We start from the raw sequence: 14,736 nt of genomic DNA on the forward strand, positions 1-14,736 counted from the left end.
CCTATCTCTAAGCATGAGCGAAACAGCCATTGGTCTTTTATCTTTTAAGCAGATCTCGTTGGGAAACAAAGGCTTACATCAAATGTCTTCTCTGGAGGGCTCTTTCTCTTTTTTGACAGGATTTGTTCTTAGAATGTGTTTTGTTAATAAATTAATTCATTTCCTATTGTAACTGCCCAAGGGAATTGTCTTTCTCTGCAGGTGGCTTTGAAAGCACTTCCTTAGTGAGCACATGGGCTAGTTTTGACTAATTGTCTTGTGTTGATTGTATTTATTACTATATGTTTTGTATTTATTTAGGAACCTAAATTCCAAGTTGGAAAGGAGTCAGAGCTGTAATGACACTGCTCAAGACAGAGCGAAGAGCAGACTCAGAGCACCCCCAACCAGCAAAACCAAGGTACATGCTTCTGGAGCTCTCTACTTCCTTCCTGTAGCTTCTTGCACATGGCCATGAAAGAAATTATTCTAGATGAGCAGAGGTAGAATGGGTCCTATGCATAGGAATTATGTTGGAGAATTTTGCAAATAAATGTGAAGAAAGAGAGTTTGAATTAGTAGCCAGAAGAGTGGAATGAGGGCTAGGAGAAGAACTTTTTTGAAAGTTCTAGATGAGTTTTTTTTCCTCCTATAGGTTTTCTTTTCTTTGGTTTAGTTATTTATTTTTAATTTAAATTCAATTAATTAACATAGAGTGTATTAGTAGTTTCAGAAGTTGAGCTCAGTGATTCATCAGTCTTATTCCCTCTAGGTTTTCAATTTTATTAGTTGTTCCAAATGTGTAGGAATTTCTGCAAATGGTGTACATTCTAGGTCAGGGATTTTCCCCATTTCTTAGGCTCACATTACCCTTTATCCCTGTTTTTAGTCTTCCCCTGCTATCCTTCTACCATCATGAAGGAATTATAAAGAAAAAATATGTATATATGTATGTATATGTAATCTTTCTAACCTCTTTCAGGTCACAGCTATGACCCCAGCCTCCAACCCCATCATTGGTGTCCTCTTGTCTACGCAGAACAACCGCTGCCTCTCAGCCCCTGACTTAACCGTGGAAAAGCGTCTGCCCTTCAGCTCCCTCTCATCCTTGGCTTCCCTGCATAAGCCAGAACGCTCCATCAGTCCTGAGAGCAATGACAGCATCTCTGAAGAACTAAACCATTTCAAGCCCATTGTCTGCTCACCATGTACTCCTCCCAAGAGACTCCCTGATGGCCGAGTGCTAAGTCCCCTCATCATCAAATCAACACCCCGCAACCTAAACAGAAGCCTGCAGAAGCAGACTTCTTATGAGGCTAGTCCAAGGATCCTCAAAAAGTGGGAACAGATCTTTCAGGAGCGGCAGATCAAAAAGACCCTTTCAAAAGCCACCCTCACCTCTCTGGCTCCAGAAGCAGGGGAAGACTTAGTAGTCTCTGAAGTTATCCATTCTAGCAAGGAGAAGCCACCTCTGGCCCTACATGCAAGACTGGCCAGTGGTCAAGCACTCTCTGAGTGTGCGGGACCCACCCCCATTGACCTTGATTATTTCCCCTCTGTTAGCCAAACGAAAGCGGAGCAGGGCAGTGATAGTAAAAGGAGCCCCGAGGTCCCATTGGAAACCTGCTGTTCTTCAGGACTCACAGTGGGAGCCAGCGGGACTTCTTTGGAGAGAGAGCAATACCAAGGGCCGGGGCCAACCCCAGATGCCAAGTCAGACAAAACCTGTCCGAGCATGACCACGAACATCTCGGCAGTTAATTCAGTGCTGCCCAAAAATAGTGTTCTGGGTGGTGTCCTCAAAACAAAGAGGCAGCTGAAGGCCACCAATCATTTTGATCCGCCGAACGGTGTACTGGCAGACGGCGTGGGTGAGGAGCCGCTTCCTTCCTTGCGCCGGGGCCGGAAAAGACACTGTAAGACCAAGCACTTGGAACAGAATGGCTCCCTTAAGAAACTGCGACAGAGCAGTGGCGAGGTGGGTCTGGCCCCACCTGACCCGGTGCTGCAGGAGACGGAGCAGAAGCGGCAGCAGGAGGAAGAGGACCGGCAGCTGGCTCTGCAGCTGCAGCGCATGTTTGACAACGAGAGGCGGACTGTGAGTCGGCGGAAAGGAAGCGTGGATCAGTATCTCTTACGGTCCAGCAATGTGGCCGGGGCCAAGTAGCACCTACTGAACAGTATTACCTATTTTTAAGAGGGCTGTGGGCCTGATTGTTTATCCCTGAATAGCTGAGTGTTCTCACTTTGGGTTTCTTCTAATGGCAAAACACTGTCTGCTACGGTTCTGAGAGGTTCCGGGGCCTTTGTAGGCTATATCCAAGGGAACTGTGTCTGCCTCCCTGTGACCGAGGCCGGAAGCACTCCTCACCCCTGAGTGACCCACCCCTGAGGGCTTCTGGGCCAAATCTGGCGGCACCCACTTGGAATGAGATTCAGGAGCACGATGGCTGGACTTAGAAATGGTAGAGGAGAGAGGGATGCCTTCTTAAACTGACAGACCTCCTGACTTCTTTCAACAGGGTGTTATTTTAAATCAGCCTTGCAGATAAAAAGTAGTTCCATCTTCCTCATAGAAGTGGAACAGGGCAGTTCTTTGGCAGATCCAAAAAAGATTATGTTCCCTTTCTCCTTACCTGTGCCACAAGTAAATATACCTGATGAAAGCAATGGAGTTTCTCTTCTACAAAAGTTAACTTACTTTCCCTCTTTCAAAAGTAATGTTGGATTAACGCTGTCTGGTTGACCACTTTCACCATTGTGGTTCAGTTTGGTCTTCCCAGGAGCGCTAACGTGTAAGCCCCTTTGTAGATGATGGAACTGCAGGGCGAACGTTCAGGTTCTGTCACTAAGTGGCATCGCCCAGACTAACCGTTGGGTCTCCTGACAACAAATCCCATAGATTATCCACACTAACCGGTTGCTGTAATGGACTGCAACCCATGGGCATGCCTAGGGGAGCCTCAGGAAAGCTGGCTGAGCATTTGAATACTGATTGTGCAAAATCCATAGGCAGATATTTGAGATCAGTGGGAACTATCAACAAATATTGTGCAGTATCTGCTCTGCTCCTCACCCCCCCAGTTTACAGCCTTCTGTCTTCTGGGGCTGGGGAGGGCAGACTGTCCACTCTATAAGACAGACTACAGTTGAACATTACTGCTCTCAACATGTCCAAGGGTTATCTGCAATGTTGATCTAAAATCCCAAAAATTTGCCCAGAAGTCAGGAAAAAGCAATGCTGAAACTCCATACTATGGAAACAAGGTATCTAGCTGGATGCAGCTGGTAAATTCAGTCCCATGGACCTTTGGGGTTTATTTTCCTTAGGAGCTGACACCATGTGTCTTTTGCATCCCTGGTGGTGCTTGGTGCTTCTGCCCATCTGGGCTCATTGAGAATAGGGGTTAAGAGATGATTTTAGGGAGTCTCACATGGGCTGGCATTCCCTGTGCATGTACGAGCTGTTACTATAAAGTCATGTGACGGGCATTTTAACAAAGGTTTTAGAGCTTATGTATCCCAGTGTAAGATGTCCCTCTTGAGTGGCCCCAGCAGGATACTGTATAGATTTTCAATGGTGTTGCCATTGGCAAGAACATTTCTGGAACTTTCCTCAATGTCTAGAGATGCTAGAAATATAGACTCCTAAAATGTTAGAATTGGAAGGGACCTTAAGGACCATCTTTTCCAACCTCCTCTTCTTACTAAGGCAGAAGCCAAGATCCAGAATGGTGACTCCCTGATCACTAGGGATCTACTGTATCACCTTCTTTTGGTTCCTCTCAGATTTTTCCCCTCTTCTCTGGGCAAATCTTTAATCTTTTGTGGTTACAGGAGGGAGAATTTTAAGTCTAAAACTAGTCAGAAGCTATTTGAAGCCTCTAGGAGTAAAAGTGTGCCAAGAGGGTTCGGAATTACAAATGAGGTGTAGCTGTAAAGCAGTTGGAGCCATTTCCTCCTGCTGCTCATGAACAGTTCCCAGAGAGAACTTCCAGAGATGTCATAAGCATCTTGGTCATCATTGAGATACGTGAACCTCCTCAGTGACTACTTTGGTGGGAGTGTCACTCACTTGAATGTATGTGTTCTGCGTGTCTGTGTGTTTGTGTGCGTGCACACACGCAGATGTATGTTTTAAAAACACGCATCAATCTCATTCCTCAATATTCACACCACTTCAGTTCCAGGCCCTGCCAACAACACAGGCCTCCACAGACTGCTGGAAGGTTGGTACCCAAGATGGCAGAGCCGGCACTGGTCTGCTCGGAAGGGGAGGGTGACTTACTCAGTGCCCTTAGAGAAAGCCTCAGTTACTGCCCTTTGCTAGAGCTCCTCGTTGGTCTTACTGAACAAGCCCCGGGAGGCTAGTCTGCTCGGGAGTAGCAAAGACACTTCTTTTTCCACTTGCCACCTTTTTTCTATGTCTCCAATCATTTGAAAAACATGGTTTCAGTTGGAACTGATTTTTGGTTTTGGAAAAAAGATATTTTTAATAGAAAAAAAATATATTTTAAATATTTCCCCAAAGTCATACTTTCATTTTAAGAAATTGTGTTGTAGTAGCAACAAATTTTAGTTTCAGGTGCAGAGTGAAAAGCTCCCTCCTGTTAAGAGGATATTCCAAACGCTGGATCCAGCTTCCTGACTTGCCCCCTTGCACCTACTGTTGTGTCTAGAGTGGCACTGACTCAGCTGAGCAAGAGTAGTCCTTGCTGTGAAGACAAAGCAGTTTAGGTCAAGGAGTGACAGGGCCTAACCTCTAATATGCTCGGCTTTGGAGGAGGGAAAAAAACCACTAAGGTATTATCTGTACTTTAAGATGCTTCCCTTAACTAAAACCTGAACAATTTCTCCTCCTGAAAAATGTGTGTCCTGTTGCTTGCTTGCTTGTGAAGTTTTTCACAAATGGAGTGGTTGACATGAATTATTCGAAGAAAGAGAAAGAGGAAAACAGTGATGGGGAGAGTTTGTGAGTGAGAACGAGAGAGACATTATTTCACAAACATTTCTCACGAATCATTGGAATCTGATTCACCATACAAATTCCCCATGTCCTATCAGCTCTGCTCCCTGTGTATATGCATTCTGTGCTTTCTCATTAAAGGGGGAGTTAGGAGAGGTTGGAGGATGAAGGTCATTCTGATGAGAAATCCAAGAAATGCGGTGCCCTGAGAGTGGGGAGGACCTTTGGGAACATATTTGTGACCTGATGATTGTACCTGCTGGAAGAAGTCATCTGGGCTTGTTGGGTTGGTGTCAAATCAGGGGATTAAGCACCCAGCCCTTGGACCCTTTCATATAATTGCCTCTTTTTAAAAGATTAGTTTATTTTGGCTGAAGCTTCCCAGGAAAACTTTGTAAGTGGCTTCTATTATTTTTTTAATTTTTCAAATTTATTTAGATTTTGTCTGGAGGAAGAATTGATGATGAATGCCTTCTGGTTTTCTTGTTTTTTTTTTTTTTTTTTGTTTGTTTGTTTTTGCTCATTTTCCCTAAAAGAACAATGTCCTTAAGAGATTAAAGCTGCTTAATAATTGTTGTCTGGTTACAAAGTGACAAGCTGACTAAGATGAGAAGCTGCCACTGTGCTTGACTGGTGAAGCTGATGACTGAAGGCTGTGCTGTTCGCCCTTTCTGTTCCATTTGACGCACGTTCCTGAGCTTTGAACTTGTGCCAACCCTGTACTGGGTCATGGAGATACAGGATGGAAAGGACAGTCCCTGCTGTCGTGGAGCTCAGTACTCTAATGGAATGTGTTTGAATGTCTATGTGGCTGGAGTTTGTTCACGGTCATGTGGAAGACCACTTCTTCATCTAAGAAGATCCATTTAAGATACTCTCCAGCATCCAGCAGGCTGCCTGGAACATTTTAGACCACCTCCCACCCCCACCCTGCCATCAGTATTTCTGAATTTGATTGGAATACTGCTTTCCATTTCCTAAGTAATTTTATCAGAGGAGAATGAATTTTCCCTTCCAGTGACACAGGACAATAATTTTTCTTCAGGAACTGCTTTTACTTATGTAAAAGCCAGGAAATGAGGCAGGTGTGGATCATTGACATGGTCAGAGGAGACCCATGTCCCAACTTTCTGACCTCCTCACCTCTTTGCCATCCATACCTCTCACCACAGCGGGCAACAACTTTGGATTCCTTTTTCCTGCTTGGCTTTTCATTGAGATGGAAAGCCAGCAGGAGAGGAAGGAAAGAAAAATTGAAGGCTGGATTATAATCATAAAATGCTATAGCTGGAAAGGGCATGGAAATCATTCAGATCAAACTCACCCACCTGCTGCCCCATTTTTCTAAGAAATAAGGAAATTGAGGTCCAATGCCCTATTTTATACTGTGGTTTTCTAGGATCTAAAGAAATAGTCTGTTTAAATTACACAATTTGCTAATGAGGACACCCAAATGATTTAGGCAGCTTTTTGTTTTAATAGCTTTTTCTCCCCAATTTTTTGTTAGAATTAAAATATACCTATATCCTCCGAACACACACCCAGATAGGGAAAACCCCATTATGTGACATGAATATGGTATCTTGGGAAGTGATATATTTTGATTGGAATAGTCATCATTTTAACCACCAATGGTTAAAACCCAGCCAGCCCTTCATTTTTCTTTGAAAATCAAGAACTCCAAAAAAAAAAAAAAAAAAATCAAGAACTCCTTAGGGACTTAAATCTTTCTCAGCTAGCCTTTTCTCCATCATCCCACAGAATGGTCTTTTGACCTGATTTTTATAAATTCGTCAATCAAGTGACAAAGCAGGTATTGGTGGGGGGAGTAGGGGAGATTCTAGGAAAAGCTGCTGAATAGCTTTTCCTCCAAAGATACAGAAAATGCATCTTTACACATGATTGTAATCCACTGTAGCTTTCAGAAGACTGTTCTACAGAGAAAAGAGACATAAGCAGAGGTCACGACCAGTTTAGAGATTGGTTAAATTGAAGAAAAAGTGCCAAGACTGAGTGTGCACATTGTTCTATGTATTATCAGTATTTTTATTCTTCCTAAGAAAAATATTTACATACTTTGCTTTGTGAGTAAATGCTTCCTTAATGTCTTGTTAATATGTGTGGCAGGCTCCCTGTCTACCTGTACCTGGTGTCTACATCAGCTAGTTGGACAAAGCCACGCTGAGGCTGGGCTTACTCATCTTCTGTCCCTCTCATTTGCAGTGAAACAGGCAATGCACTCCTCAGAGGTCAGGCTGGTAACTTTTGGGTCCTGGGTCTGGAGGGTAGAGTCAGAGTCTCCCTGGTAGCCCTGCCCACCCTCCAGCTATGCCTCCAGTGGGAGCAGGGGCCCTCCGTCAGTGGGTCCAGCCTTTGGCTTGCAGCAGAACACAATTCCGAAGGAGACAATGGAGAACTAGGCCAGGGAAAAAATTCTCTTAAATGCCACCTAATGATTTGATTTTTGTTGTTTCCCCTGATATGCTGTTTACTCTCAATGTGTACAAACACAGTTGTCCTTAAGGCCTTTGCTCTTCCCACCTAGAAACAGAAAATGGGGTGTATATTGGTTTTCAGCCTGCTGTCCACATTAGAATGGAGAAGGGGCCTGGCCCTGGTGGACTGCCACTGCTGGCTGCCGCCTCCAGCTCATCAGAAAGAGCATCTTGACAAAGAAAGACTCAGAACAGGGCATGCCCTCTTCTGTCAACAGAGAAATGGCACACAATCAAATGGGATGATGTGTTATTTAAACCATACCAAAGTACATTCTTCAGTGTCTGTTTGCCTGCCTGAGGAGAGGCCCAAGTTGAGAATACAGTAAGGCAAACTCATGAAAGTGAGTATTGTTTCTAGTCAAAATCTTAACTTCTAGAGCACAATCACAGGTAAATTGGGGCTAAGCTTAGACTAGGTGTGTCTGATTTTTGGTGCTGTCTTTGCTCTGGAAGTTGCACCACATTGAAATGTCTTGCTTTTACATTCAAAATGGTGGGAGAAATTAAGAGGCAAAATGGGATTCCCTGGTGTGTTGTGTCTGGGGTCTGCTATTCCCAATTTATAACCCAATTCTTCTATTCAACCGTTCTTACTCCTAATGAAGGCACGAGAGAGAGAGAGAGAGAGAGTAAAGAACAAACAGTCTGAGTGAGGCCACACTCAGAATGTCTGATTTTAAAAGTACTGGCTTTGAAAGCGCCGCTCAGGAATTCATCAAAATCCTCTTGGTGTCATCCATTTCTCATCACAGAACAAATGTTTCCCAATTTGAAGGACTGATGTAAGACATGCCATACGTGCTAAACCACTACTTACGGGGCCTTGAAATCTGGCTCAAGACTTTTCCAATAGAGGGTCTTTAAAATGACTCGCCAGAAATAAGGCAGCTGCTTGGAGGTCTAAGAACAGAATGCGATGGTCCCTTGGCCCCTAAAGTATTGGACTCATGGACTCCCTGATAGCCCAGTGTGGTGAAGGGGGAGCCCTCCTTTATAGACGGGAAACTCTGGCCCGGACACAGCCTGGAAGTTGGGTCCTCTAACTCCAAAGCCACTGGTTGCTTGCTTTTCCTGTTGCCCTGGCTCAGTCACCTCAAGATGGTGCCATCCTCCCACTCTGGGCTTGGCGAACTCTAAGATTCCAGTTGCTTTTTGGGTTGTATCTTCTGGACTGAGCCTGCCAGGGAGAGAGAGACCAGAATCTTCCCGTCTACACCGTCAGTGGTGGCGGTGGCGGCGGGGGGGTGGGGGGGGAGTATTCTACAGCAGCCAGGATTGTGAGACACTGTTTGTATCTAGATCAGTTCTCAGTGCCCTCTCCTTGGCCATATCCAGCTCCCAGGCAGTTACTGGCATCTTGGAGAAGTACCTAGGAAAGCAGGATGGCCCTACCTGGTTCTGAGCATTAATGGAGAAATTACTTCTGGTCTGCTCTTGTTAGAAGGTTGGAGAAGGCTCAGAAGAGTGTGGCAGCCAGCTTCCCATCTACTTACCGAGAAGGAAGGGGGCACTGGGTGAAAGCAGCCCAGGGGGTCAGAGCATCTAGTGGCAGATGTGCTGGGGAGAGTAACTGTGCTGGCAGCAGGGAAGGTAGATGCCACCCAAAAGGTTTCCCTGATTCATTATGAATTCCTGTTCATTTGACAATTCTAGTCAGAGGTTTTACTCCTTGAGATGAGGACCAGTTAGTATTTCTTCAAAAAAGGATAAAACTCAGGAAACCAAGTGACTGAAATTTGCTCGCTCAAGAGCCCTCAAAGTATGTTTTTAACACCAGAAGGAGCCACAGAGATTGAAAACCCCATTGGTGCTGTGGGTAAGGTTAAATGGCCTGCCCTTTATCATATAGCAAAATGAGGGTTAAACATCAAATCCTGGCAATGTGATTAAGTCCAGATGACCCCAGAGATAGAAAAGAATGGACACCATTGATAAACGATTGTATGGCTTCCAGAGATGCAGCAGGCCACCTGCACGGGAGGATGGGTGAGTAGACCGTGGGATACCCTCACATACTTACAACAGGCACTAGGAGGGGCAACTAATTTATTCAGATGGTATCCTGTGTGGAATAACGGAGAAAATTTAAGAGTATTTGGCCTGGATAGATGGAGCCTCTTCAGGATGTTCTCACGTTGGAACAAACAGCAGCTCCAAGAGCACCGAGGCACTTAGGCAGATAGCTTTGCCCAGTGGCTAGAACCGCCCGATAGCTTTACCAATAAGGGAAGGCACAGCCTTTGGAAGGGAATGAGTTCCCCGTCACTAGGGGTGCAGGCAGGAGCTGAAGTATCTGTTAGGGGCACTGCAAGAGGCTTCGGGTCTTGAGGCTGGGCTGGGACGTTCCCAGGAGACTTTCAAGCCAGAGAGCCTATGGTTGGTAACCGTTTCTAGCTGAAAGGTGCAATCCAGTTCTCTGGGACTGGAACCGAGCACGGATTACAGGGTCACCGTCGGGGTAGTTCTGCTTCCTAATGTTATGGCCAAGGGTGTTTGGGGCCCCAAGAGATCCAAGGTGGTGAGTTAGCAACACACGCTGCATTGTGAGTGCCACTGTGGGCAACCCTGTAGCTCGTGTATCTGTCCAGGTGCCCGTGTCAACAAGCATGACGAAACTGACTTTGCGACTAGCTCTGCATATATGACTATGTTGTGTGACTTGTGTGAATGCAGATGTGTGCGTCTGGCATGACCACAGCTGGTCCCACGTGTGAGACCGTGTGGCCAAGTAGGAGAGCGAGCAGGTATTTCTGTGCCCTAACAGTTTCACACTCACAGCAGACATGCCACCGTGCTTGTCAGATCTGTGGCTGCAGGACAAGATTCTAGCTCAAGGATCACCTTAATAGCAACTTAAGTTGTAGGAGTTTGTGCCTTGCCGAGGATCCTTAATCCCTGTGCCACTGATTCCTGGTACCCCCCGGGAGAGTAGCCTTGGGAGCAAAGGTCGCCTGGGAGACTAGTGACACCCAGTGTCCACCCCCAAATGCACATCTCTGGAGTTCAGTCCCCATGGCCTCCTCTAGATCCATCTCTGGAGCAGGTGCTGAATGTTGGACACTCACAAAAAGGGGCAACCCCACAGGCTGCCTTGACCAGAACCAGTTTACCTGTGAGCCCAGGCTGACCTCACACAGCCCCAGGACCCATTTTAGAGCTACCGTGTTTGCAGTACGGGACCTCAGCTGGTGTCCTGGAATAGAGGACCTTAGGAAACTCCATGCAAGCCCTCCCCTCAGCCTGTCCCAACTCTGTGGCCATGGCCATCTGCTAAGGGAATTCCAATCCTCTCTCCTCCCTCCTTTCCATTTGCCCTCATTGTAGAAAAAGCTGTCCAACCAAAAACAAAAGCCCCTTTTCTGGAGGCATCAGTTTTGCCTCCTACCCCCGCAACATGTGCACTTTGTTGGCCATGGATGGATTTGTTCATCCCCTGAGCCTTAAGAGTCTGCTGCTTTTCTGTTGCATCAACCCCCTTGTCTTCCACCCCAGTGCTTGTCACAGCTGGTGGACAGGTGTGACTCAGGCAGGTTTCCTGAAGGATGTGCACATCAGCCGGGATCTTTCTCTAGCCCAACCCACAAGGAAGGCTACCTTGCTCTATGCACCCGCTCTTTATTGCTGCCGGGCCAGGTGCTGGGTCCTGTCCAGGCTGGGGAGGGGAGGTCCTGACCAGTGCCCCCCTCTCTGCAGCCAGCAAGCAAGGCCAAGCCAAGGTCTGAGGCCTGCACCTGGCCCACCCAACCCCAAGGTGCGGTCCGGGGCTTGGAGCCCGCAAAGGGCAGAGGGCACAGGTGGGGTAGTGTGCATGGCCCTGTGTGCAGCCCTTAGCCTTTCGAGTCACTAGCCGTGGGCTCCTGGCAGAACTCATCCATGAACTGGAGGAAGCGGCTGAACCTAGGCTGGCCCTCACGCAGTGCCGGGCGGCCTGGGGGCGGCGCTGCGGCCCTGAACATGGTTCGCAGTGAGCAGTGCACCAATTGCCTGTAGCGGGCCCGAAACTCCTTCAGCAGCCTCTTGGCCTCCAGGTATTGCTTCTGGTTCATCAGTCGCTGCTCAGTCCGCTGGCGCAGGACAGCTCCTGGAGGGGGCAAAGCCTGAGGGGTGCCACACTTGCTCTGGGTGCCCCCTAGCCCAAGACAGTGGGGACTGAGTTGGGAGGCACCCCCTCCCCGCCAGAAAGTGGGATGGAGTGAAAGGAGGATGCTACAGGGCTGGAGGCCATCCTCCCCAGCTTTGTGGCATTAGGAAGCCAGTGGGTCCCCTCCTGGCTTAGGCCTTAATTCTGGCCCATACTGTGTTGTGTGACTCTAGGCAACTCCCTGCCTCACTCCATGCCTCAGCCTGTCTGCACAAGAGGAAGAGCCGGGGCAGATGCCAAGGGCCTTCCCGCCCTGACATGCCTGTGCCCTCTGCCTCCCAGTTAGCAGATGAGTAAACTACTCTGTGTCCGGTAGGTTCTGGACAGGGGCTGGGGGCAGGCAATGCTGTACCTAGAGGAGCCTCAGTAATGTTCCGGGGATCTCGCATGCGAATGAGGATGTCATCCAGCAGCTGGGCTCGAGTCTTCCGAGGTGGGGGAACAGGGATCCTCTGTGCCTGAGGCAAGGTAAGAGAAGCCTGTCACTCCAGTCCAGTGCTCAGCCTCTCCTGGCCTCATCACCTCATCCAGACTCAGCAACAAGCAGGAGAACCCATGGGGGCACTGGGAAAGCACAGCCCTCAGAAGATCCTGAGGTGACAGCCACATCTCTACCTGGGGGATCCTGAGGACCCACCTGAACACTCAACAAGGTGGGGCTGGCCCATTTACCCGTTTCTCCTTGGGAACATAGCGTTTCTGAAGTATATCCAGCCTGGGCTTGGAAGAACGGCACAGCAGGGGGTACTTGAGCATGTGCTGCAGCGCCTGTGTGTTCTTCTGGATTCCTATGGCAAAAAGGCAAGGCTTGGGGCAAGGTACCTGTCCTCCATCTACTGGATGCCTCCCTCAATTTTTCCCTTCCCTGGTCTCACAGTAGCCCTGGGTGAAAGGATTTGAGAGGCCCCAGAGGAACACGCTGCTCCATCTTTCCCTGATCTGCTGCAGGGCCCGAACCTCCATCATTCATCCAGTGAATACTTGTCCCCTATGTGCACAGATCCTAATGGACCAGTAGCACTGGAAAGGGGAGAGGGACTGACCCCAACGTAACCCCATTTAACAGCCCATTTAACAACCCATTTAACAGTGGGTTACACTGCAGGGACTGACATCTGAGAGCGCAGCTGAGTGCCAGGCCCTTTGAAGCACAAAAAGCGTTAACACATCAGTCTAAAACAAGGGGCTCAAAGAGCGCTCTCTTGCCTCAAACCACATAGAGAGGATTTGGGATGTTCCATCTGGGGCTCAGTTGGGCTGGGAAGGAGCTTAAAAATCTGGCCAGTCTAGGTGTCTGCTCATCAAACCCTTTCTGGAGACACTTTTCCAACCAGAACAGCTGGGCCTAGACTCGCAGGAATCTCAAAACAGCTGTGGCTCCTCCAAATCCAATGAAGGCTCAGGCCAGGAGTCCTGATATGTGAGGCTCCCAACCAGGACAGCTTCAGGAGCCCTTTGACAAGACATTCATGCAGAGGGCAGCATTCCAGACTGGAAATGAGGCATGCCACCAGCTTTAGCTTTGCCCTGACTTGCTCTGGGCTGTGGACTGAGGGCCCCCGCCTTGGAGCCATTCTCCTCACATACCTTTTGGCTCAATAAATGCTGGATCAGGCTTGGCTGTCAGCAGCTCCTCGTAGCCATGGTACTTGCTGGGGAGGGAGGCAGTTGGGAGCTTCCTCCAAGCCCTCTTTACCTCTCTGGGAGCTGTATGGGGTGGTCTTTGCCCTTCCTCCTTCATGGCTGAATCATTCCTCTGGAGGATGGAGGAAGGCAGCTCATTCACCTGTGCCCAAAAGAAAAGCATCTAAGCATCAGCCCTGTGTGTACCTATGCCGGGCCCGGTTAAGGGCAAGAACCAAGACTGAGGTAAGAGGCAGCAGACATGAAAGCAGACAATGATCATGCACTTTGATAAGCGCCATAGAAGGGAGCACAAAGGTTCTGGGTGAGCCCACCAGAAGCCTGAACCCTGCCTGTGGGACCAGGAAGCTTCCTGGATGAAGTGAGGCCTTAACCTGCCTGAAGTCTTGAAGAAGCAGGATAGCCATCTCCATGTGGGGAAGGGGAGAGGGATGGGCTATGAGTGATGGGGAGAGAGAACTGCCACAGGCCAGGAATAGCAGGGGCCGAAACACACACATAAGAACCAGCAAGGTGGATTTGAGAGAACTCCGAGCTGGTATCGTTGAGGTATATGGTGAAAAGATGGGCGACTGGAGCAATAGGCAGGCCTCAGATCAGTAAGGACTTTTAAAAGCCAACCTGCGGGTGTTTGCTTTGTTTTTGTTTGTATTTTCTTTATCCTCCCTGTGATGGCAAGCCACGGAGGAGTTTTAAGGGGTGAGTGAACACTGTCTGAACTCACACTTTTAGCCTACCCTCATGGTTTTTTAAGAAACATATCTATGAGACCTGAATTTCATGTAGGGATATTGTTTATACCCTTCATTAAAGCTTATGGTTAAGAAGAAATAAAAAATCTGAACAGACCTGGAACAAGTAGAGACTAAATTAGTAATTTCAACAATTGTCACAAAGAAAAGCCAAGAACCAGATGGCTTTACTAGTGAACTCTAAACACTTAAAGAAGAATTAACACCAATCCTTCACCAACTCTCCCAAAAATTAGGAGAGCTCATTCTCTTCCTTAATCTTACAGCTCATTCTCTGAATTATTACCCTGAAACCAGAAGTAGGGAAAGACATCACAAAAGGACAATACAGACCAATATCCCTATGAACATAAACACAAAAATCCTCAAAAAATACTAGCAAACCAAACTGACAACATATAAAAAGGATTATATACCATGATCAAGTGGGACTTATCCCAGGTATAGACAAGCTTGGTTAAACATCTGGAAATCAATGAGTATAATACACCATTCTGATAGATAAAGGACAAAAAAAAAAAAATCACATGATCACTCAATGGACACAGAAACTATATTTGGCAAAATCTAACTATATTTGGCAAAATGTCCTTTGGACATTTATGAAAAACCCACAACTAACATCAGAATTAATGGTGAAAGACTGAAAGCTTCCCCACGAAGATGAGGAATAAGATGTATCTGTTCTTGCTGCTTCTATTCCAGATTGTGCTGGAGTCACAGCCCAGGCAAGTTGGCAAGGGTAAAAAAGCTTTT

The 14,736-nt window shown here is 47.4% G+C and overlaps 2 protein-coding genes across 8 annotated transcripts in view; one reads left to right on the plus strand and one right to left on the minus strand.

Moving 5' to 3' along the window:
• The window catches only part of RNF169 (ring finger protein 169), an 80,260-nt gene extending 75,414 nt beyond the window's left edge, over window positions 1-4,846 (plus strand). Inside the window, exons 5-6 of the mRNA XM_041729731.1 lie at window positions 301-400; window positions 962-4,846. Coding sequence (XP_041585665.1) covers window positions 301-400; window positions 962-2,146 — 1,285 coding nt within the window. The 3' untranslated portion in view covers window positions 2,147-4,846. The remainder of the gene's footprint in view (window positions 1-300; window positions 401-961) is intronic.
• Window positions 1-14,736, minus strand: part of XRRA1 (X-ray radiation resistance associated 1) — an 85,097-nt gene that overhangs the window by 13,931 nt on the left and 56,430 nt on the right. For 6 of the 7 annotated variants that reach the window (XM_041729723.1, XM_041729725.1, XM_041729726.1 and 3 more), the window contains 4 exons: window positions 13,172-13,370; window positions 12,257-12,372; window positions 11,937-12,042; window positions 7,187-11,524 (listed from right to left, as the gene is read on the minus strand). In XM_041729723.1, the coding sequence (XP_041585657.1) occupies window positions 11,271-11,524; window positions 11,937-12,042; window positions 12,257-12,372; window positions 13,172-13,370 (675 nt within the window). In that variant the 3' untranslated portion in view covers window positions 7,187-11,270. Of the gene's footprint in view, window positions 1-7,186; window positions 11,525-11,936; window positions 12,043-12,256; window positions 12,373-13,171; window positions 13,371-14,736 lie in introns of those variants that run through there. The other variant, XM_041729727.1, reaches the window with a different exon arrangement.

The sequence above is a fragment of the Vulpes lagopus genome, chromosome 15 (assembly GCF_018345385.1).
Source record: "Vulpes lagopus strain Blue_001 chromosome 15, ASM1834538v1, whole genome shotgun sequence".
Lineage (NCBI taxonomy): Eukaryota > Metazoa > Chordata > Mammalia > Carnivora > Canidae > Vulpes > Vulpes lagopus.